Consider the following 23,780-nt stretch of genomic DNA (forward strand, 5'->3'; position numbering starts at 1 on the left):
TTTATAAGGTGTCCCAACACTATTAAAATGAGGTCAAAGGTACCAAGTCTAAAATTTTCCTAAGTCAAGAGGGAAATAGTTTTTCATCTTATAATCGGAACCTATTGTGCACAGTGTGTGAATAGCTTAAAGTGGAAGAACTAAGCTTGAATTCAATAGAAGCTTCAACAATTCATCAACTTTAGTAAGCATAATACAAACTCTAAGTCAAGTAAAAAGACAAAAATTCAATTTCTCCCATTTCATTTTGAAAATTTTTCCTTAATAACCATAGAGAGTAGAATAAAAACTTTTTAAAAATTTTAAAATTAAGCAAAAAGCAACTAAATTACCAAAATAACTTAGCATTATTAACAATACTTCCTTCCTCAACTCTTCCACCGACCAAGCTGAACATTGTCCTCAATGTGACAAAAGCGATTGAAAAATAGGGAGGAAGTGGTACCTCCTTAGTGACATGGAGTCTGAGTCATATAGGAGAAACCATATGTTTAAAAAAAAACAACAGAGTTAGTGAGTAGAGAAAATAGAAAAATGTCAAGTTTAAACAAAAATGATGTCTATATATGATGTATCATTAGTAATACATCCAATCCCAGAATATCTAAACATGAAATTATCTATACTAATATAATATGTAAAGACAAAAAGTAAAGAGATGATCAAGTAATGGTAGAGTCCTGTGGAGATGATGCATCTGTGGTGGCCTGTTGAATGGGTTGGATCAAGACTTTGGCCTCTGTTCTGGTAGTCTCCTTAGATGACATAGTTTCCTCAACTAGAACTCTCAATTGGAGCTATTTGATCTGATGGTTTAAGGAGATCTAAAATGGAGTGAGAGGCTTCGTGTGTGATCTCAATGAGAGGGCTCTCCTCTTTAGATTCATGGTTGCGTGGCTCATCTTCAAACGGCCATAACTTTTTCGTTTCAATTCCAAATCGCGCACCGTTTGAAGCATTGGACTCCTGACTTCCCAAGATTTGAAATGACATATAGTATGCATAATTTGAGCTCCAGGAAGTGCTTCAAAAATGTGTCCTACAGTAGCGAAATGGGGTGCGGATGCGCCATTTCAGCTCATTGTTTGCACAGTCTTCAAACGGTCATAACTTCTTCTTGATTTTGATCATCCAAAAACCTATGTTATATCAAAACAAATTAGAATTAAAGCATTGAAATCAAAATTAAAGCATTTGAAATCAAAATTAAAACAAGTAATAAATAAAACAAAAAGGTATGGACTAGCTAGTCTTTAGAAAGACTAAATCCATCAAAAAATTCGATCCTGATTTAGCTTGCCTGAATCCCATATGAAGTTTGCATCTCTCATTTGAGACTTGGTTTGTATGATTTTGCCATACAAAGCTTGGGGGAAAGGCGGATGCATGTGTTTCTTCATCAATTCTTCCTTGATGACTATCCTCTGTGGTTCTTCATTTATATAGTCATCTTTCTCTATGTTTTTCCCCTCTCTCTTTCCTTTGATTTCCTTCCTCTTTTCTTTCTCTGTTTCACTTTCTACCATATGTTGTAGCTTGGATATGAACAAATTAACCTCTTTACCACTCCTCAAAGTGATAGCCGTTTTAACTTCCTTCACCATTGAAGATTCTCCCTTTTTAGTTTCCACTTGATGGATACCCTTGGAATTTTGATATGGTTGAGAAGGAAAGTTTTCTTTCTCTTGCACTGTTTTGAGGTCGGCAAACCTTGAGATTGAATATTGGAGGTTATCTATCTTTTGAGATAGATCACTTTGCATTCCATCCATCTTTTTGTTCAATGAACTCTCTACACTGTCAATTCTTTGATTGAGTTGAGAATTGATGGATTTTTTAGCTCCAACAAAGTCTCCCATGACCTTGCTAAGATTCACCATAACTTGTTCAAGGTTTGAGGCTTGCTGAGGTGCTTGAACAGGTTGCTTATACTGAGGCGACTGTGGTTTCTAAGAGAAATTTGGATGGTCCCTTCAATTGGAATTGTAGGTGTTGCAATCACCAAACATTTCCGTCACCTTTGGAATGGTAGGATATTCTTCCACCAAGTGCTCATAAGATAGACAAATAGAACAGGACATAGGTTGCAATGGTGTCTGAGAGATGACTTGCACTTTTTGCATCTTTTTCATTTCTAGTTCTTCCAATCTCCTTGCCATAGCTGCAATCTTTGCCTTCATGTCTATGCCGTCATTCAAAATATACATCTCACCCTTAGCATTAGGTTGAGACGTCATTCTTCCCATATCTCTAGCATTTGGTTCATCCCATCCTCTTGAAACTTCAGCCACATTACTCGTGAAGTTCATGGCTTCCTTTGCTATCTTGTATTCAATATGGCATGCACAACTAGCAATTTGTGAATTAAAAACAGAGAAAACAAAAGAAAACAAAAGAAAAACAATTCTAAGAAAAAAAATTAAGGTAAACTAAAAACTAAATAAAAGGTATACTAAAATATGAACAAAGGAAAATAGACAAACAAAAAGAGTTAGTAAAAAGAAAAGATATGTCACCAAACTTGTGATGAAGATCACAAGTACTCTGAAAAGGTGATATCACTGTAAAGTGGCACTATCCCCGACAACGGCGCCATTTGATTCGTTCCCAATTGGTGTTTCAGCTGATTCGTGTCCAGCTGGTATCCCTTGATTCTGGTCCTCAGAAGGGAGTAATGAACAAAATTTATAACCTATTACATCATGTACTAGGATAGCCTTACCTAGCATAGTATAGTGGCTCTAGGGTCGTTCATTGGGATGGGTTTTCACTTCGCAATTGATATTAATTCAAAGCTGAATTAGTGGCTTTTCATTTCAGGGTTAGCTTTAAAAGAAAACATAAAGATGTTTGAATGAAAAAGGTTTGGTTTAAAACTAACCAAAAATAGTAACTGATTTTACTTATAAAGAAAAGTATTTCTTGGAGTTTAGATCACTAGGCTCAGGTTCCTCATACAAAAAGGAGAGTTCCGGTCACTTGTTTCTTTTCCTCGAATTAGAGAATTAACATATAGTTAATTCTCTAATCGGTATGGTACAGATGCTTCCCTTTAATGGGTTCAAACAATAAATCCCTCTCACTGATGCACCTTGCAATGGCTCGTGCCTCTCACCTAGCATTTGCCACTCAAGGTGATCTTTAACTTTGGACTTCCCTTCACAAGCTCGCAAAAGATAACTAATGGATGTCTCCTTGGAGTCCAAAAGCTTACCAGGTATTGGCTATTCTAGAAAATCCTTCCTTCAAACCACCTCCCAAAAGCTCGCAGGAGGTAAACTAGTGCATCTCAATGGATGGAGATCACTTGCCTTACCAAGTATTGGCCCAGGTGATTTAAAGGCATTTTAAGTTAACTAAAAAGATAAAAACCATTAACGGGTCACACTTTCTCTTAATTAAAAGTTAAAACAACAAAACTTCTAATTTATGCATGAGGAAACTTAGCCGGCTTTCTTCACTCCAAGAGACGAATAGCCTAGCCTCTCATCATCTGAGGAAAAATCCTCAAAGTTTGATCGGCTAGAAAGTAAAATAATGAGAAAACAAATATATATATGAAAAACAGAGCAACTGCTTTGTTCGTCGATTACATATTGATATTTGGTATATGATCGATCATCTCCCCTAAAGAAGATTACAAAACTATATATATAAGAGGTTATGCACCCCTTTCATTCTTGCTTAAAGACTAAGGAATCCTATGATAGGTGGGTTACAAGGAGAGTTTGGGGATTTAGACAACAAATATCTAAAGCAAAATATCCCAAAATATCTCAAAATGTCGGTCAGAAATATCAGGAAGCTTCAGGAGAACACCGCGACGTCAAATGTCTAAAGCAAAATATCTCAAAATGTCGGTCGCAAGTATCGGGAAGCTTCAGAAGAACATTGCGGCACTGTGCAAAATGGCTGCGAAACGGATCCGACAAATCGCTATCAGAGGATTCGGACATGTTTGTTAGGGGAAGTTGAAACACCATCCTCTCCCATCCGGCGTCAGGTGCCGAATGTGAAATATCCGGATAAGGGTGGAATGTTGGCCAGATAGAATTCCGGATGTGAGATATCCGGATAAGGTGGAACTTCGGCCAGACAGAATTCCTCCCCGGCTGGAATGAGCTATACCGCGCATCGCTATTCAGAGCAACTCCATCCGGACATCGCGGCGCTCCCCTATCCGGACTCCCTCAGGGAGAAGTACACAGCACTCGCGAGCATCATACCCTGGACGATAGCATATCCTATCCGGATATGTTGTCCGGATCATTGACTAAAGTGAGCAGCCTTGCTATATCATTTCGACAGCCTATCACAGCCCATGTTCCGCCGCCTTTCGATGGTGTGTCCGGACGCCCTGTCCAGACATCTTTTACTCCTTGCATTCCGGATTTGCTTATGGCAAAAGACTTCAAAGCTTCGGTTCTTCATGTTTCTGAGCTTTCCATTGCCATGGATTCTAAAGAACTCTCCTCAATCTCTGATTGCTTTGGTGATCAAAAAGCTATCAAAACACCAAAACTTAACACAATTTGATTAGAATTGATTGCAAGGGTCCTTACTATGTTAATTGGATTAAAAGGTGATAACTACTACTCAAAAGTATTTAAAAGAGTTAATTACAAACTATGAAATAACACTTTTTGAGTAGTAATCACCATGCCCTGGTGCTTTAACAAGAAAGGAAAGCTAATGCAGGGCCCTGATGCAACCCAAATACTGGCTATCATGCAATGCAACTGACTCATTTGCATCAGATGACACAAGTCGCCCAGACAAGTTGACCTTCCACAATGCAAGAAAATGGGACTTCAAGAAAACAACTCAAATGCAACTATTGCAATCAAATCGACTACCTTGTTGATTATTGTTATTATTTACATGGGTTTCCAGTTGGTTACAAATTGCATGGCAAGAATGCGAAGCTAAAGAAACTAGTTGCACACAACATTCACACTAATACAGTGGAACCAATCAAAGGACCAACCACAAAGGTAGTTGCATTTACCACTTAGGAATATGATCAACTCATGACTTTGCTAAAAAAGATAATGGTCATAATCAACCTTTCGTAAATACTACAGGTATAACCACATCCATTTGCAATAATACTCAATATAGTTCACATTCAACTTTACATTGTATTGTGGATAGTGGTGCAACCGATCACATATCTAAGTTACCAGTGTCACAAAATAAATTGAATACTAATCATGATTTTGTGGAACTACTTGATGGTGGTCAAGCTCAAATCAAATCGACTAGGTCTATTGAGTTATCATCTGACTTGATTTTTTATGGGGTGTTGCATGTTCCAAAATTTGAAGTTAATTTGTTGTCAATTAGCAAGCTTACTCAAGCATTGAGATGTAATGTGACATTTTACCCTGACTTTTATGTGGTGTAGGACGTGTCTATGAAGAAGATGATTGGCCCGGGCAAGCAACATAATGGGTTATACTACCTCAAATCCAACCAAAATCCTCACCTAGATCACTGTGTCAACCGTACCTTTAAACTTTAGTATCAACGATTGGGGCATCCATCATCCACACCATTTTAGGCTTTATCCAAGACCATTCCAGAAATAATTTTTTATTCTTAACATGTTTGTGACTTTTGTCCTTTAGCCAAACAAACACGTTTACTTTTTTTCCCATAGTTCAAAATGTTCTTAGGATGAGCTTTGATGGGTTAGATGATTTTGAGAAGGAATTATTCCTCGATATTGCATGTTTCTTCACAAGGCAAAATGAGAATTTTGTTACTAGAATACTAAAGAGTTATAGTTTCAATGCAACTATTGGAATAAAAGTTCCTAGTGACAAGTGTCTAATAACATTTTTCCATGGTACCATAGGGATGCATGATCTATTGCAAGAAATGGGGTGGGAAATTGTTCATGAAGAGTATCCTAGATATCTGGGAAAATGGAGTAGATTAGAATGATTATTTATTTCTATTTTAATGTTAAGTAACAACGGAAAAAAAACTAACATTAATATTTTAAAATAATTTTTTATTTTCATTTTAAAAAACTCACATTATACATAGTATAAATTATTTTTTTATTTTCATTTAAAAGATGTTATGCTCATTTTGAAAAACATCAAGCGATAACATCATCTAAAAAATAAAACCATGATTGCTAAAATATAATAAAGATTTTTACTTTAATGCCTTAAAAGTGTTCCCAAATGAAACTTCCCAGAAATTACGCATTTCTCTTTGACCATCAAATTTGGTGGGGAAGTAAAGTGAAAGACCCAAAAGATGATCATCGAATGCAATCACCTACCTGCAAGAAAACAAAAGAAAATAAGACGGTGATTACAAATATTGGAACAATTATGAGAACGTGAACACACCTAAACACAAGTTTTCTAAAGACAAATGTGTAGGGTAAGAAAATGAATGATAGTTTCAACTTTAAAGAAAATCAAATAATAATATCATTGACTATTGACTCCAATGAAAAGAAAATAATTAAAAATAAAGACCAGCATCTATTCAACCTAATCATGATCTTTGCTGCCATACCAACCACACGATTTTCTTTACCATAAATAAATGAGATAATTGACTCTCGTGAACCCCCCACTCTCACTCAATACTAATTGCTTAAGGGTTACAGGCTTACAACCAATCAAAGATAATTGAGACAGAAGAACCAGACATCGTCTCAGACTTTCTTTTTTCTTCTTCCAAATTCTATCCTTGTAATTTTGTTACAATCCAACCATGGCTTCCTCTAGCCATTCTAAGAGACCCTCTTCATCTTCTTCTTCTTCCAATTCTAAATGGAGGTACGATGTATTCTTGAGTTTCAGAGGCGAGGATACCCGCAACAACTTTACTAGTCATCTCTACAAGGCTTTGGATCATGCCAACATTGAAACCTTTAAAGATGATAAAGAACTTCCAAGGGGAGAAGAGATTGCACCCGAGCTCCTAAAAGCTATTGAAGGATCAAGGATTGCCCTTATTGTCTTCTCGAAAACCTATGCTCATTCCAAGTGGTGCTTGGATGAACTCGCCAAGATCATGGAGTGCCAGGAAGAAAATGAACAAAAGGTTTTTCCAATTTTCTATCATGTAGAGCCATCTGAAGTCAGGAACCAGACTGGGATTTATGGAGAAGCATTTAACAATCACGAGAGCAATGCAGACGAGGAGGAGGAGAAGAAGAAGAAGATAGAGAAGTGGAGGACTGCCTTAAGGAAAGCTGGTAATTTGAGTGGATTTCCTCTGCAGGATAGGTAACCCCTACTTCACTTTTTCCATTTCCAATTTTCTGTCAGTTTATTTTCATTCTTGTTAATAAATAAAATATTTATGATTACATAGATCAATCAAAATCCATTTTTAAGTAGTAGACATTAATATGTTTGATTTCTTGGAAAGTAATAAGAAAGAGTAAAAGAAAATTAAAAAAAAATAAAATTGATTTTCTCACATTTAATTTATTATTAAAATTAAAATAGGAAGTCAAATATAATTAAAATATATTTGCCTATAATTGGGATAATATTAGAAAATCTATAGTACGTGTTGTGGGCTCATTCAGGCCCAGCAAGTAATACCAGTAAAAAAATAAAATAAAATAATTATGCCAAATGCCAAGTTTTGAACTGTTAAAATTTTTTAAGATTCCAAAATATTCTTCCTTTCTAATCGATCCATTTCAGCCATAATTTCTATCAATTAAATTGTTAAAATTGGTTATTTACATGCTTTGTAAATTTGGAGATAATATGAGATGATTATTTAAAATATTGTAATACTACCCTAAATTTTTTTGAACCCTCTTATGGGACAGAAAACTGAGTTATTGAACCCTCTACCTTTTTCAATTTTAGAGGAATTTTCTATTACTAAAATAATTTTTTCATCCTCTCTATGCACTACATGAACTTACATTTCTTCATTCCTTAATATTGTTTCTTCCTCTATATTTGCAAGTTGATTATCAAATTTATTTACCTTTTAATCTAATGTTTGTATATCGTTTTATTCTAATTATCCCATGATGTCAGGACAATTAGTCTCTTCTTAAGACCTTGTCTTTCACATTGAATTATCTAATGCTAAACTTATTCCCTTGCTATTCTACTTTGTGTACTCATGGGAATAATATATTGTAATCGAAATTGTTTTTTTTATTTTTTATTTTTTTATTTTTCTCTTTTTCTCTTGTATGTTCTACATTCCTCTATGCCTCAATTACAAATAAAAGCAAGCAACCTTAGAGCTTGTTTGACTTGAAACTAATGTTCAAAAAATAGTTTTCTCCAACCCAATGTTGAAAATAATGAACGAAATTTTATTTGAAAATTCAAATATGAAAAACACCTTTCTCGACTTATTAACTATGAAGGTACTATAAATTTTTGTACAGTATAACAATTCTCTAAGTATTATCTATATTTTCAATTCTTTATCATAATACTCTATAAGAAAATACTTGAAAACATTTCAAATATGCTCTTTAAAATGAACTAGTTTACCGAACAAATTTTTGAAAATAATTTTTAATAAAAGAAAAATTAAAAATATAATTAAGTTATAAAATTATTTTATATTGAAATAAAATCTATTTTCAAAAACAATATCTATACAAGCATTTTTCTTTTAAGTATCATTTTAAAATCTTTTTCCATGAGTCTAATTGTTGCTAGGATTTTGACCAACAAACAAACATGTGTAACTTTCCTCGTCATTGTAATTTATATTTTGGAAAAAAAAATGGGGATTTCATCAAAATATGAAACTTATGTAGCAATTATTAGCAACCTAAATATAAATAAAACTAAAACGGGGAATTGACTTGTTTAAGGAATAAATAGTTGAAAATTTCATAAGCATTGAGGATGGTCATCAATCATGTTGTAATTAATAAAAGCATTTCTAGGTTATGGAATGATTCGTTCCCAATTGGTGTCTCAGCTGATTCATGTCCAGCTGGTGCTCTTCGATTAAGAGAGTAATCAACAAAATTTATAACCTATATCACCATGCATTAGGATAGCTTTAGCTAATATAGCATAGTGGTTCTAGGTTGTTCACTGGGAAGGGTTTTCAACTCACAACTAATACCAATTCAAAGTTAAATTGGTGTTTTTTCATGTCAAGGTTAGCTTTAAAAGAAAACATAAAGATGTTTGAAAAAAGATTGGTTTTAAGCTAACCAAAAAGAAAGTAATGGAAATTACTTATGAAGAAAAACATTCCTTGGAGGTTTGGGTTCACTGAGGAGGTTCCTTATGCAAAAACAGAGCTCCGGTCATTTGGTTCATTTCCTCGCATTAGAGAATTAACATATAGTCAATTCTCTAACCGGTGCTGTACAGATGCATCCCTTTAATGGATTTCAGCTCTAATTCCCTCTCACTGATACAACTTGCAATGGCTCATCCCTCTCACCTAGCATTTGCCATTCAATATGATCTTTAACTTTGGACTTCCCTTCTCAAGCTCGCAAGAGATAACTAATGGATGTCTCCTTGGAGTCCAAAAGCTTACCAAGTGTTGGCAATTCTAGAAAATCCTACTTTCAAGTCACTTCCCAAAAGCTCTCAAGAGGTAAACTAGTGCATCTCCATGGACGGAGATCACTTGCCTTACCCAGTGTTGGCTCAAGTGAATTGAAGGTGTTTTAAGTTAACTAAAAACATAGAAATCATTAAAGGATCATACTTTCTCTTTATTAATGGCTGAAACCACAAAGTTATAAATTCTTGCACTTGGAACCTTTCCCGGCAACCTTAGCTCCAAGGAACTAAAAGTCTAGCCACTCATTCTCTGAGAAAACTTCCTCAGAGCTTGTTTGGCTAGTAAGAAAAATTAACGAGAAAACACAAATATATATATATGAAAAACTGAACAAGTGCTCTGTAGATATATTACTTATACAAAAGGTTGTCTCTGAGAACAAGCTCCCAGAATCTACATTATCCCTGCGTAAAGGAAATTACAAACTATATATAAGAGGTTATTCACCCCTCTGTTCTTACTTAAAGACTAAGGAATCCTATGATAGGTGGGTTACAAGGAGACTTTGGGGATTTAGACATCAAATATCTAAAGAAAAATATCCCAAAATATCTCAAAATGTCGGTCGGAAATATCAGGAAGCTTTAGGAGAACACTGCAGCTGTGCATAGCTGTTACACAGATGGCTGCGAAATGGATCCGACGGATCGCAAGTGTTTGACGCGCAAGCTGTCCGGAGAATCTGAATTGGCGGCTGCAGATGCTCTCCGGGTAAGCGCTATAAGATGATCCGGACATGTTTGTCTGGGGAAGTTGAAACGCCTCCTCTCCCATTCGGCGCTAAGAGCCGGATGTGAAATATCCGGATAAGGGGTGGAATGACGGCGGACAGAATTCCGGATGTGAGACATCCGGAGAAGATGAAACATCGCAAAGGGGGACCATCTGTGTGTACAAGGTGTAGAGACCCCTTCTCCTGATGACACGGAGCACGTATTGCTATCCGGAGCAACTTCATCCGGATCCCCAGGTTGAATGAGCTATACCGCGCATTGTTATCCGGAGCACTACATCCGGATTCCTCCAAGCGGACACATGGCGACGCTCCCCCTATCTGGAACAACTCCCTTCGGTGGTGTGTCCGGACGCCCTGTCCGGACATCTTTTGTCATGGATTCCAAAGAACTCTCCTCAATCTCTGATTGCTCTGGTGATCAAAAAGCTATCAAAACACCAAAACTTAACACAAATTTGATTAGAATTGATTGCAAGGGTCCTTAACATGCCAATTGAGTTAAAAGGGAATAACTACTACTCAAAAGTGTTTAAAAGAGTTAATTACAAGTTATGAAATAACACTTTCTGAGTAGTAATCATGAAACTTGGGTGGCAAATTGGTAGATTTCTAGCCAAACTAGTATTTGTCTCTGTAATAAAATCTCTTATCATAGAGGGTAATGATTCTTTAGAAAGGTCAACTTCAATTTGGGCCTTTAGAAGCAATTGAGATATTTACATTATTTTATTGCATGTATACTTGACATGACATAATGAAATTTTATTTAAACATGCGATTCAACACATTTTTAATTTACATTCTATTTGACCTTAATTTAATTGCACCGAACGAAACTAAACATCATTCTATAATTTCCATTTACTTCATCTTTGTTTTCTTTGATAATTGATTGTAGCTCACTGCATGTTTTATTGTATTTTATAATGGACAGATCCGAGTCAGAGTTTATTGAAAAAAATCATTGGTGAGATTCGAAGATTAATTCCTAAGTTGGTACATGTTGGTGAGAACATAGTTGGAATGGATGAAAATTTGAAAGAAGTGGAGTTATTGATAAACGCCCAATCAAATGGAGTGAGCATGGTTGGGATTTATGGGATTGGTAAAACTACCATTGCCAAGGTTGTTTACAATGATATGTTAGATCAATTTCAACGTCACAACTTTCTTGAAAATGTGAGGGAGAAATCTAAAGATGGTCATGGTTTGCTTGAATTAGAAGAAAAACTTCTTTCTGATATCCTAATGGAGAAAAATCTGGGGTTAAGGAATATTGATGAAGGAATTGAAAAGATAAAGAGTGAGTGTTGCTTTGAAAAGGTTCTTATTGTTCTTGATGTAGATTGTCCAAGACAATTAGAATTCTTAGCTCCTAATTCTGACTGTTTTCATCGAGGAAGCATATTGTGACCACGAGAAATAAACGTTGCCTGGATGTATATGAGTCATATTCATCATATGAGGCTAAGGGATTAGCACATGAGCAAGCTAAAGAACTCTTTTGTTGGAATGCCTTTCGAAAATGCCATCCAAAAGACAATTATGTGGACCTCTCTAATCATATACTGGATTATGCTAAAGGCCTTCCATTGGCTTTTGTAGTTTTGGGTTCTTTTCTCTTTCAAAGGGATGTGGATGAATGGGAAAGCACATTGGATAAACTCAAAACAAACCCTCTCGAGGATATTCAAAAGGTACTCCAGATAAGTTATGATGGACTAGATGATAAATGCAAGAAGTTGTTTCTTGATATTGCATGTTTCTTCAAAGATGAGGATGAAAAATTTGTTACAAGAATACTAGAAGGTTGCAAATTCCATCCCAAGATTGGACTAAGAGTTCTTGATGAGAGGTGTCTTATCTCTATAACAAACGACACTATAAGGATGCATGACTTGTTACAAGAAATGGGTTGGGCAATTGTTTGCCAAATTGATTCAGAACGTCCTGAAAAATGGAGTAGATTGTGGGAATTACAGGATATTGAAAGTGTATTTACCCGAAATAAGGTAAGAGAAAAATGCATGAATATACTTGAGATCTAAAGACATAAAAGATTCAACAAGATTTATTTTTCTTGTTATTATAGTTTGAGTATCTTATCTATATAATTTTATTGAATCCCTATGCATCTTATACTGCTTATTCTCAATGCTTGTTTTCAGGGGACAAAAAACATTAAGGGGATTTTCATAAATTGGTCTCGCATTATAGAAAAACGTATACTTACTGCTGAAGCTTTCCGAAAGATGAAACGACTTAGATTGCTCAAAGTCAGATTCAATTCGATGGTGCAGCTTTCCCAAGACTTTGAATTGCCTTGTCATGATTTAGTATATTTTCATTGGGATTGCTACCCTTTAGAATCTTTGCCATCAAATTTTCATACAGACAATCTTGTTGAACTCAACCTCTGGGGCAGCAACATAAAACATCTTTGGGAAGGAAATATGGTATTGCTATTATTTAGTTATATTTTTCCTCCAGACTAATTTTAAAGTCTTTTGAAGTTTACTTATTGAAACAAATTTTCTTCTGTTACAGCCTGCTGAAAAGTTAAAAGTCATTTTTCTTAGTTATTCCAACCATCTAGTTGATATTTCAAGCATCTCAAGTATGCCAAATTTGGAGACTCTAATTCTAACAGGTTGTACAAGGTTACTTAAGTGTTTCACCCATGCTTCAATGTTATTATTAGAGTTATTACTAACTGTTTTCTTGAATATAATAGGGTGCAAAAGCCTTGAGAGTCTTCCAAGGAACCTTCACAAGCTGAAATGCCTTCAAACACTCTCTTGTGATCACTGTTCAAACTTAGAGAGTTTTCCGGAGATTGAGGAAGAAATGAGAAGTCTAAGAAAGCTTAATTTAAGTGATACAGGTATAACGGAATTACCATCATCAATTAGGCATCTAAATGGGCTTGAAAACTTGGACTTAAGTTATTGCAAAAACCTTTTGGGTCTTCTGGACAGTATTTATAGTTTGAGCTCTCTTCAAGCTCTCAATCTATCTGAGTGTTCAGAACTAGTGGGCTTTCCAGATATCAATATTGGAAGTCTAAAAGCTCTTGAATTTTTGGATTTGTCATTTTGCAAGAACCTTTTGAGTCTTTCGAACAGTATTGGTTGTTTGAGCTCTCTTCGAACTCTTTCATTGACAAACTGTTCAAAACTGAAGGGCTTTCCAGATATCAATATTGGAAGTCTAAAAGCTCTTGAATCGTTAGATTTCTCAAGTTGCAGAACCCTTGAGAGTCTTCCTGAGAGCATTTACAAATTGAGCTCTCTCAAAACATTGAGGATTGCAAATTGTCCAAAACTCGAGGAAATGTTAGAGATGAAACTAGGGGTTGATCTATGCCCCTGGACATTTTCACCTCTAACCTGTCACATTTCAAATTCAGCAATTATCTGGCGTGACTGCTTTTCCTCATTACAAGCTTTAAACCCACAGTGCCCCCTGTCATCACTGGTAGAATTATCTGTAAGAAACTCTTATCACATGGAAGAAGACATCCTCAGTGGCAGTTTCCACCTATCCTCATTGCAAATATTATCTCTAGGGAACTTCCCTAGCGTGGCAGAAGGAATCCTCAATAAGATTTTCCATCTATCTTCATTGGTAAAATTATCTCTTACTAAATGCAAGCCAACGGAAGAAGGAATCCCCGGTGATATTTGGAACCTATCTCCACTGCAACAATTATCTCTACGTGACTGCAATCTAATGGAAGGAAAGATCCTCAATCATATTTGCCATCTAACATCCTTGGAAGAATTATATTTGGGTTGGAACCATTTTAGTAGCATACCTGCTGGCATCAGTCGACTTTCCAATCTAAAAGCCCTTGACTTGAGTCACTGCAAGAACCTTCAACAAATTCCAGAGCTTCCATCAAGTCTACGATTTTTAGATGCGCACTGTTCGGATAGTATTTCATCAAGCCCCTCGCTTCTACCAATTCTTTCTATGGTCAACTGCTTCAAATCAGAAATTGAGGTATGATTCTCATGCCACGTTCCTCTTTCTTTTGTACCCATTGAATTTATATGGTGCTTTTGTGCAGGGCCGCAAGGTTATTAATCGTTATTCTATCTTCTACGGCAATGGAATTGGTATTGTTATTCCTAGAAGTAGTGGAATTCTAGAGTGGATAACGTATCGGAACATGGGAAGGAATAAAATAACAATAGAGCTCCCTCCGAATTGGTATGAAAATGATGACTTGTGGGGATTTGCTTTATGCTGTGTTTATGTTACACTTGCCTATAAATCTCCGGATGAACCAGATCCTATATCTGAGGATTACATTGAACTTATGCCAAGGTTCTATTGTAATTTGACAATCGAAGGAAATAATCAACTAGAACTCGTGGGTTGTTTCTCTTTTATTTCTCGCTGTGTTCAATCAGTTCTATGTGATGTATCAGTTATGCAGTGGGTGATATGTTATCCCAAGTTAGCTATTGAGAAAAGTTATCACACCAATCAATGGACACACTTCAATGCTTCATTTTATGGTGCCCTAGTGGAAGAGTGCGGAATCCGTCTTGTATACAGAGAAGATTATGAACAGAAGCATCCAACAATGGCACAAGGCAGTACTTCTCATGGGAATTTTGGTGAGCATGGATCAGTAAGAGAAGATACTAATAGTAAAGCTCACAATAAAAGGAATCCCAACAGAGCCCAGGAGAGGAGTGTCACCAAAAGATTTAGAGAAACCCAAGACTGATCCCAAGTATTAGGCTCAACCACACTTGCATCACTAATGTTCTCTTTACTGGTAATTCATCTTCTTTTCTCTTTCTAATTCAAAGGTCAGAAATTTTTTTATCGTGTTTCTCCTTTTTATTTGTTTTTTCCCCAAGATAAACAAAAATTTGTGGCTATCACCCATGGGCACAAACTTCAATGGTACACCTCCCAAGTTTGTTTTTCTCTCTCTCCAACCGTCTCTCCCTAGATTTTTCTGCATTTTCTTCAAACTCATATTTCCATATGAAATTCAATTACATTCGAGCATTTCAATCTCTGTAGCGACTGTCTGAATCATTTCTAGGGTTTCTTTTTTCTGGAAGTTTGTAATGTTATTGATTTATGACTTGATGTTTGGGGATGTTTTGGGTGGCTTGTTCACTTTTTTATAGCATGATTTATGGAACCAGAGTTGCTCAGCAGGAAATGGAATGCGTGTGTTTTAGGATATTGGCGTTATTTGCTTGTGCCCTGTTTGGTTGCTGAGAAAGAGTGAAAGGAGGATGGAGAATTAAATAATTTTCAATCTAATCAATGAGAAATTAGATTTGGGTATTTGGGGCATTGGAGTTATTTGCTCTTACTCAGTTTGGTTTCCAGGAAACTGCAGGGAAAGCATGGAAAATAAAGTATTTTGAAATTAAATAAAGGAAAATGAAATGGGTATATTTTGGGGAATTGGAGTTATTTGCCTGTGCTTTATTTGTTGCCCAGCAAGTGTGGGAAACAATAGAATATAAATATTTTTTATTTTAATTTAATTACCAGGAAATGGAATGCGTGTATTTGTCTCTGTGGGGAATAGGAGTTATTTGCTTGTGATATTTGTGGTTGCTAAGAAACCATCTGAAAATAATAACCTTTTTAATCTTGAGGGAGAGTTTTATAAACTAGTGATCAGAAACTGCTATAAAATGCCTGTTTGTTTAGAATTTTTCATCCCTATGTGGACATTCAGTCCACCTAGGAGCCCAATTTTAAGCAATTATGAATTTTAACAAAATTGGTAGTAGAAGGCTAATGACTGTATCTTTCTTTCAATTGATGGAGTTAACTCTGCTTCTTAGGATTCTTGCATTCATCGGGGTCCATTCCTCAAGCTTATATGGATTAACAACTTTCTTTGAAAAGAAATTAGAATTCAGGAAATCAAAATCAGAAAGTTTACTGAAAGTTTGGAATCCACATATTACTGCTTCTTGTTTTTCTTCCTACTTCATATGGAGTTCCATTTGTGTAGTAAAAGAAATTCCTTTATTAAATGGTTCTTGCTCTGAAAGGAATCCTACATTTGTTTAGATACAACTATCGTCTAACCTTAAACAAGCCAAATAAAAGAGTTCATCTCTCCTCGAACCACCCATGGCACATGATTCCAATTTGTCTAAATTTTTGCTACTTCCAAGCATGAACGCCTTTCTTCTTGTTCTTATTAAAATTAATTCGATGTGGTGTTTGCGTTGAAAACAAATTTTTGCATTCCACTTATATATGTTTTTGCTTATAAGAGGTTTCAGATTCATTAAATTTAGAATAGTAACAACTCAGTTGTTAGCAGTTTAGATTTAATTAAGTCTAACAATACTTGGTGAAAACTCAGATACAAGGTTGAAATTTAAAGAATGTGGGTCAACTATTTAATCAATTACACTCTCTTCATGACAGGATAACCATGTGGAGACACCTGAAGAGCTTCCTAAAAATAGATGTTCTTTGGTCATTCTATCGGTAAGTAGAATGCTAAATTCTATGCTAAAGTAAAAATGATATCGCCTATATGAATGATAGTGAGTATCAACTTTATTTAATTTACTGTGATACCATATTTATTTTTCAGTTAAAATTTACATTCTCGCTACAACACTTGATTTTCTATGTTGAAATAGTGAAGATTAAATCAGAAACATGTTGTAGTCAACTTTATTTAATTATCAAATTATGTATTTATATCTAATTAGCTCAATATGTTACGAAAATTTCTAAGAACTAAAAACAAAGTCACAATAGAGACGAGCCCTTCTTTTCTTAATGTATAAGAGGTGGATGAGATTTTCTATGATTGATTTAGTTTTCAATATTTCCAGTTTTTAAGGGAGAAAATAGATTCACTTAAATACAAGGCTTAGAAAGCTAAAGCAAGAGTAGTAAGGTGAAAATAAAAAGCTGAATGAGTTGCAAGCTCAATTTAAGGCCAGAAAAGATATTCACCAAGAATCATTCACATTTGCAGAGTTCAAGGAAGAACTTGTCTAAGGAGGTATAGTCTATAATCTATGCATGGAAATATTTACAATCGATGGCTTGGCATATATGTATGATATGCTGATGTTTTTAATGATATGTTGGAAGTCTGCCATGAGTTCCATGTGAAGACATGTGACTACTATACAAGAGTACCATCAAAATTTGATAAAATTGACGCACAACCACTATGTTGGTTTTCTTCAATCGAGTTTGATAATTCTAATAGTAGGATTCGATTTCTCTAAGAGGAAAAAATAATATTAGGGTTGATTGTTTCTTAAGATTAGTGCCTTTCACTTAGAAATTGATTATGCACACTCTCAATGTCATCATAAAAATCATTTCGTTAAAAGGACCGCATAGATACCATCTACTCGTGCAATGAGTGCATGTAAATCAAGTGTTTTCATAGCAATGAGGTCATATATAAAAATTAACATGAAATGGGTTTTTTTTCTTTAAATAATAAATAATAAAATTCACATATTTAGACACTTGTTCTTTCCGGTTAGACACCATTTTATATGAAGAAGAAATTATGGTCTTCTTGTCTCTTTTTTACTTCTGCTTAAGTTCTCTCATAAATGCAAACTTTGGCTTCTTACTTCAACCGTTAGGGGTCTGTTTCCCCATATGATCTTGTCCTCTAATCTCGATCTATATGATAACTTGTTATGTATCTATTAAAGTAACAAAAGCATTGTTACGAATTTAAGATGTTCTTATTATTTCATTATTTGGTCTTTTACATTCTAATTTGGGTGGTATGTGCAGATAAACAGTATAGAGAACAGGTCAGTACTTCATGTTGCTCTCTGTGCTCCAAAGGATGCTGTTATATAGAGTGATGGAAAGAGTATGGTCCCAGACGTCTACAAGGTTCTAGACAAGATCAGAGCATTTTTTAGACTGCCTGTAGTGGTCCCTTGGTAATCAAAGTTGTTGTTTATAAATCTAATTCAGACATGTAATCTATAAATATCATCAAGTAGTAATTAAATGTTGTGCTAGGAAAAAAGTAATAATTAAATCCTGGTAGGTTGTAGCTACTAGAAAAGCCAAATGGATGTAATTTCTGTTGGCATTGGTGGCAACTTCTTAGCTAGACCCTCCTTTTTGTGCACACTGCTCTACCAACAGGATTAGATTCATAATTTAGTCAGCAGCCTTGTAAGTAGTTTGATTCTGTCTTTTCAAAAGGGGAATTTGTTTATTGTTTTCCATTTGAAATGTCCGAGATTGTTCCATATTAAACTCTGCCTGATATTTATAGTTTAATCTTGACAACCTGCGAATCCAGAGGCTATTAAATCTGCAAAAGGACACCAGCTGCCTTTGTAAGTAATCTTTTACTTATATCACTTAATACTATTACCCTCGTTTTCCTTATCCCAACCTATTCTTTTATCTGCATTTGCTTGTAGCCTTGCAAATGTTGATCCTGTTGATGTTGCTAGAATTATCACAGGGCTGAACCCTGAAACTAATTTAGGTAAATAATAGCTCTTTAATCATATCATTAAATTTAATTATATCTTTGCAACCACTTTTTTTTGGTCTCACATCCTAGTTGGTATTTATTTTGATAATTGCAGCTATGGTGCTTTCAAGGACATTCACAACTGTTGAAACCATGTTGAATGTTTGTACCAAGGGAATGGACTTCAGCTGCTCTAGGGTTAGTGCTATAACATCAGTATTCATTCTTCAAGAATGTATATTGTTATTTGGAATTTTGAAATTACTTAGCATCAGACAATTTAAAATTTGTTATGTGGATTGAGAACCATTAATAATCATTCGAGAGTGTATGAGAATGACTTTTAGAGTAAGACAGGTGATGCATGTTGAGGGATGAAAGAGGGATGTGTCGCATCCTTGAGTTCTTTGGAATAATTATAGGATTTTGCGAATAACTTTGGACATATTTGCAATGTTCTGGATTTTTGAATGATTTATAGAATACATTGGGTTTTTTATTGGTCCATCAAAAACTAAAAGAACTTTGAGAGTGAATAATGTCTGACTGTACTCTTCTGTATCTCTCTAGCTATAACACATGTATGATTTTGTACTCTTTTTCAGGGCTTCGACAGCAGCAAAGCATATGATGGCTTGCAGTACTAATCTTACAGCATATTCTCCCTCTTGCAGATAGATAATGTCCAATATATATTCACTTATATCACATTTGTGCTTCAGATGCTGATTATCTATTTCTTGGATATTCCACAAGAGTGAGCACCCGATAATCTATTTTTCACTGTTTCTAAACTACCAGTAATTATGTGTGTTCTGATGATGCTAGTTTACTTCTTTTTTTTTTTTTTTTTAATAATGCTGCAACTTCTAATGACTTCAGGCCATCTTACCATACTACTAAGCCTAGGGAAGTTTGCCTGGCTCTCATATGCAATAAGTGTGTACCATGGCCTCCTGCTTGCATTATAATCTTTAAAGTGTCTTCTCAACATGCAAAATTATTGCAGATTTAGGTTGGCATGCATGGAGAGCAATGGAAAGGGAGTCTATGGTTTGCTAGCTACTTCCATTTGAGGCCTGTGCAATTGAGTTTAATGATCTAGGAACAAATGATCAGCACAGCTTTTACTAACTAATAATTCATTAGGTGACTGGATCTTCTATTATATTGAGGAAAATAGGTTAATCTAATAAAATTTGTACCCTTGAAACTGGTCTAGGACGGCAAAGTTTCAATTGTTCTGTACATGCAATTTTGTAACCCTGGTACATAACTCGGCTTTTACTAACTACAATACGTCTAAAGCAAAAATTGGATACGTGAAATCCTAGTAGATATTTCAAGTTATTTAAGGATTTTCATATACCTCATCCCCTTATCATACTTTTAATTAATTTGTGGCTTTTCTCTGTTCTTGTGATTTTCTTGCTTTTATCTATTATTTTTATTGATCTTGTGCATGTGTTGCATAGTTATGGTGTTTCAAAGATGAAGTTATCTCCTTAATAGTCTGAAAACAATTCCAATTTGTAAATGCACTAAACAATAGGGAGTCCAATACTTGTGAGTAGGAGGATGGTCTACATGTTTCATGGATATGCCATCTCTTGATATGTAATTATACGTGGGACGATTTGCATGAGCATGTATGCTGTTTGAATCTGAGCTAGATCCTACCTAAATCCGATAGATTTAGCTTGTTAGGTTTGTATTCTTGTGATTGAGAAAATGGTAATATCATTAATAGTTTAGCAAAAAGTCAAATGATCCATGAGAAATTAAAACTCTGAAAATGCATTGATTCTTGCCTTGGGTGACTCTTTGTTTTCATATCAGTCGTGTGAAAAGCATACTGAAAATTATCATTCTTTTTCCTTTTGTAAAATCAATCAATTCCTACTTTCCATTCAGTTTACACCTTCATTTGCTTGTCATCTTGGAGGAATTTGGAATTGAGTGTAAGCTTGAATTCATCTTCCAAAGTTATTCATTGTGATTTTATTTGTGTTGTGAAGAGTCAGCAACTTGTGTACCTGACCCCAAGAAAGGGATATTTCTGATAATCTGCTGTTTACATTTATGGTGTTCCTACATTGCATTACATAATTCTTGATTGGATATGATTTGCAGATGAAGTGGTGGGTAACCACGACACTCCAGTTTCTTGCAGACCCCTGAACAATTGCAGAATGAGAATGTTCCCCAGCATCTTATTCCTCACAAGGTAATGTCCTTTCAGTTTGTGCTCCGAAGTCTTCTTTCAACAATTAAGCTTTGTGCCTTAATGGTTCCATTTCCTTTCACAGACTTTCTCTGGCAACTGGCCATCTCTGAGCCTTCTGCTTCTGTCACTGGATGCTTGATATTGAACAAGTTCGAGATTTTTTACTCCTTTTTCATCCTTTATTGAACCATCTTGTTCATGCCAATAAATTGTTAGAAGTGTTCATGGAGTTTGAAGTATTCCATGATGATCAGAAACTACTAGAATCTGTCAAGGTTAGATTATCATTAAAGCCTTACAAATTTTTGGGTTCCCATATGTCATGAATTTTACCATTGATGAGCCGGAAGTGTAGTATTTACTATGCATTTTTGTTATCACAGGCTGTGCGAAGAGCAATCTTTGAATCAAACGGTGGAGGAAATTGGCCTTTTGATTTGGGATCGGACTAGAAACAGGCCACTTACATATTAAACAAATTTAGAGTTTGTTCTGAATCAACTTCATGAAACCATTTCTCGGCTTCCTGGGAGCTATGGAACAACAATACTGATGAGTTCCAGAAAGAAAACATCTGATGCAACACAAGGAGCGGACTGAGGATTTTGGATGGACGGTCTCTCGGCCCTGGCAAGGTGCCACCTTTGCTATCCAATTCCAATTCTCTAAATGAAAGAACAGACAGGTGACTTTTTGCCCCAACCAAGGATAGCTTTGTGCCAGCAGTCTCGACTGTGGAACGAGTAAAACAAATGGTACCTGCTGAAGCTGAGGCAGATGATAAATTGGTGCAGAAAGTGGTCAACCAAACGAATCAGACTGTAAAAACTAAAAAACCACCATTTCATTATACAGCACACTAATGGATGTTTAAACAGTCTAACTCTGCACTGTCTTGCATTATACTAGTCATTGAAGATTCAAGATCATTATTTCAGACATGGTCATTCACTAAAATCAATAATTTGTTCATGTTTTAGTTTTAGTAACAAACAATGTAATTTTTCAAGGTAAAAATTGATGCAACTTTTTCCCTGCCATAGATTGGAATTGCCGGTCTAACTCTCGTAAGAAGGAAAATTTTCCTTCCTCCTATCGATTATTGGAGAAGATTTTAACATGGAGTTCCCTAGAGAGTTTCTAATACCCACTCAAAAGGACATTTTAGAAAACTTATTGAAAAGTAACATCAGAGTACATAAATTTTTAGATATTTTTAAAAATATTTGAAAAATTAAATTAACTGAAAGTATTTGAAAAATATTTGATTGAATTAATAAATAACAAGTTTTTGCATATGAAAAAAAATAATAAACATAGAGAATAATTTTTTTTTAATAATTAGTGCATAATAATTTTATTTTCCTTTTAATCACAAATTAATTTATGGAAAAACCTCATATTTGTTATAGTGATTGTGTTGACTTACATTCTTCTTTCATGATGGACTCAAAAATTAATTTAAATGTAGTATAAATATATAATTAGATTGAAATTTCGTCCACTAAGATTGATTGGGTCTGAATATGAACCCTGGTTCGAGTCATACTCCCATCCAATCCAAAGTTGTGGCTAGGCTTGAATTTCTTGGCCCAACCATGACATCATTGACTAACAGCCCTTAGTTTGGACTGGCCTTGATGGTCCTCAGGCTATGCAGGCTCCACTAAGATTGATTGGGTCTGAATTTGTCCCATCCAATCCAAACTTGTGGTTGGGCTTGAATTTCTTGGCCCAACCAGAGAAATCATTGACCAACATCCCAGGCTATGCAGGCTTAATACTGATTGGTTTGGGTTTCCATGCAGTTGTAATTAGATTCTATGTTTCCTAATATTAACACTAAATTAGGTTTAATTTATAATTACATATAATTAGAGGAGGAAAATGAAATATCATATCCTGCAATGAGTTAGGTGGATATTTCATTTGAAAAGTTTAATGTGAAAGGTTGTTTTGGGCGGTCGCTTTTTGATGCAAATTTTCTATCAAGTCCTAATCTTAGAAAATGATCGGAAATTCATTACCAAGATTTCTAAGAAATAACTATATCAAAGTGTAAGAAAAGTATCAAATTAGAATTTCTAAGAAATGACGATGTCAAAGTATAAGAGAAAAATCAAATTAGAAAGTGAAATATAATACAATTCAACTATGAAAATGAAGGACAAGATAATACCAATTGCAAAGAAAAATAGTTTTTTGGTTTTAATAATGAATTTCTTATATCATAATTATGAACTCTAGAGGCCACATGGGTTGTTGGGCTTGGAGTGACTAAAAGGTACAACTAAAAACCATTGAATGGTTGGAGAAGTAAAAAACAACATGGATAAAAGTAAAGAATGTGGGTCAATTATTTAATCAATTACATGTTTTTCTTGATAGGATAACCATGTGGAGGCACCTGAAAAGCTTCCTAAGAAGATTAAGTTGTTCTTTGGTCATCTTATCGGTAAGTAGGATGCTGAATTCTATGCTGAAGTAAAAATGATACTGCCTATATGAATGATAGTATAAATAGTATGAGCTCTTGTTTTGCGGTACCATATTTATTTTTCTATTAAAATTTTACATGTTCGCAACAACACTTGATTTTTTTTCTATGTTGAAATAGTGAAGATTAAATCAGAAACATGTTGTAGTCAACTTTCTTTAATTATCAAATTATGTATTTATATCAAATTAGCTCGATATCTTAAGGAAATTTCTAAAAACTAAAAACAAAGTCAAAATAGAGACGAACCTCCTCTTTTCTTAATGTATAAGAGGTGGAT

The 23,780-nt window shown here is 34.9% G+C and overlaps 3 protein-coding genes across 9 annotated transcripts; all 3 read left to right on the top strand.

Annotated features, from left to right (window-relative positions):
• The first annotated feature begins 6,693 nt into the window (after positions 1 to 6,693).
• Positions 6,694 to 7,342, top strand: LOC117906494 (disease resistance protein RUN1-like). The gene has a single exon (XM_034819519.1). The coding sequence runs from the start codon at positions 6,742 to 6,744 to the stop codon at positions 7,261 to 7,263; it is 522 nt and encodes a 173-aa protein (XP_034675410.1). The 5' UTR covers positions 6,694 to 6,741; the 3' UTR covers positions 7,264 to 7,342.
• A 3,969-nt stretch (positions 7,343 to 11,311) lies between these two features.
• Positions 11,312 to 13,739, top strand: LOC117905734 (disease resistance protein RUN1-like). The gene is made up of 6 exons (XM_034818614.1): positions 11,312 to 11,611; positions 11,692 to 12,300; positions 12,457 to 12,744; positions 12,836 to 12,938; positions 13,023 to 13,642; positions 13,698 to 13,739. The coding sequence occupies exons 1-6, from the start codon at positions 11,312 to 11,314 to the stop codon at positions 13,737 to 13,739; spliced, it is 1,962 nt and encodes a 653-aa protein (XP_034674505.1).
• Positions 13,740 to 13,898: 159 nt separating this feature from the next.
• Positions 13,899 to 23,424, top strand: LOC117906492 (disease resistance protein RPV1-like). Of its 7 annotated transcripts, none has more exons than XR_004649834.1 (5): positions 13,899 to 14,293; positions 14,361 to 15,080; positions 16,718 to 16,780; positions 18,071 to 18,788; positions 19,382 to 19,470. XR_004649834.1 is itself a non-coding variant. In XM_034819518.1 (2 exons), the coding sequence occupies exons 1-2, from the start codon at positions 14,021 to 14,023 to the stop codon at positions 15,027 to 15,029; spliced, it is 942 nt and encodes a 313-aa protein (XP_034675409.1). In that variant the 5' UTR covers positions 13,899 to 14,020; the 3' UTR covers positions 15,030 to 15,697. The 7 variants fall into 7 exon arrangements, 1 of the variants encoding a protein (XP_034675409.1); XR_004649836.1 differs by having other exon boundaries at positions 18,071 to 18,225; XR_004649837.1 differs by having other exon boundaries at positions 18,071 to 18,175; positions 19,382 to 19,468.
• Positions 23,425 to 23,780: the final 356 nt, after the last annotated feature.

The sequence above is a fragment of the Vitis riparia genome, chromosome 18 (assembly GCF_004353265.1).
Source record: "Vitis riparia cultivar Riparia Gloire de Montpellier isolate 1030 chromosome 18, EGFV_Vit.rip_1.0, whole genome shotgun sequence".
Classification (NCBI taxonomy): Eukaryota; Viridiplantae; Streptophyta; class Magnoliopsida; order Vitales; family Vitaceae; genus Vitis; species Vitis riparia.

Coding starts and splice junctions, on each gene's coding strand:
- LOC117905734 (XM_034818614.1), top strand. CDS start 11,312: ATGGATGAAAATTTGAAAGAAGTGGAGTTATTGATAAACGCCCAATCA. Junction 11,612..11,691: donor GTGAGTGTTGCTTTGAAAAG/GTTCTTATTGTT, acceptor TCATCGAGGAAG/CATATTGTGACCACGAGAAA. Junction 12,301..12,456: donor GTGTATTTACCCGAAATAAG/GTAAGAGAAAAA, acceptor GCTTGTTTTCAG/GGGACAAAAAACATTAAGGG.
- LOC117906494 (XM_034819519.1), top strand. CDS start 6,742: ATGGCTTCCTCTAGCCATTCTAAGAGACCCTCTTCATCTTCTTCTTCT.
- LOC117906492 (XM_034819518.1), top strand. CDS start 14,021: ATGGAAGGAAAGATCCTCAATCATATTTGCCATCTAACATCCTTGGAA. Junction 14,294..14,360: donor GCTTCAAATCAGAAATTGAG/GTATGATTCTCA, acceptor GCTTTTGTGCAG/GGCCGCAAGGTTATTAATCG.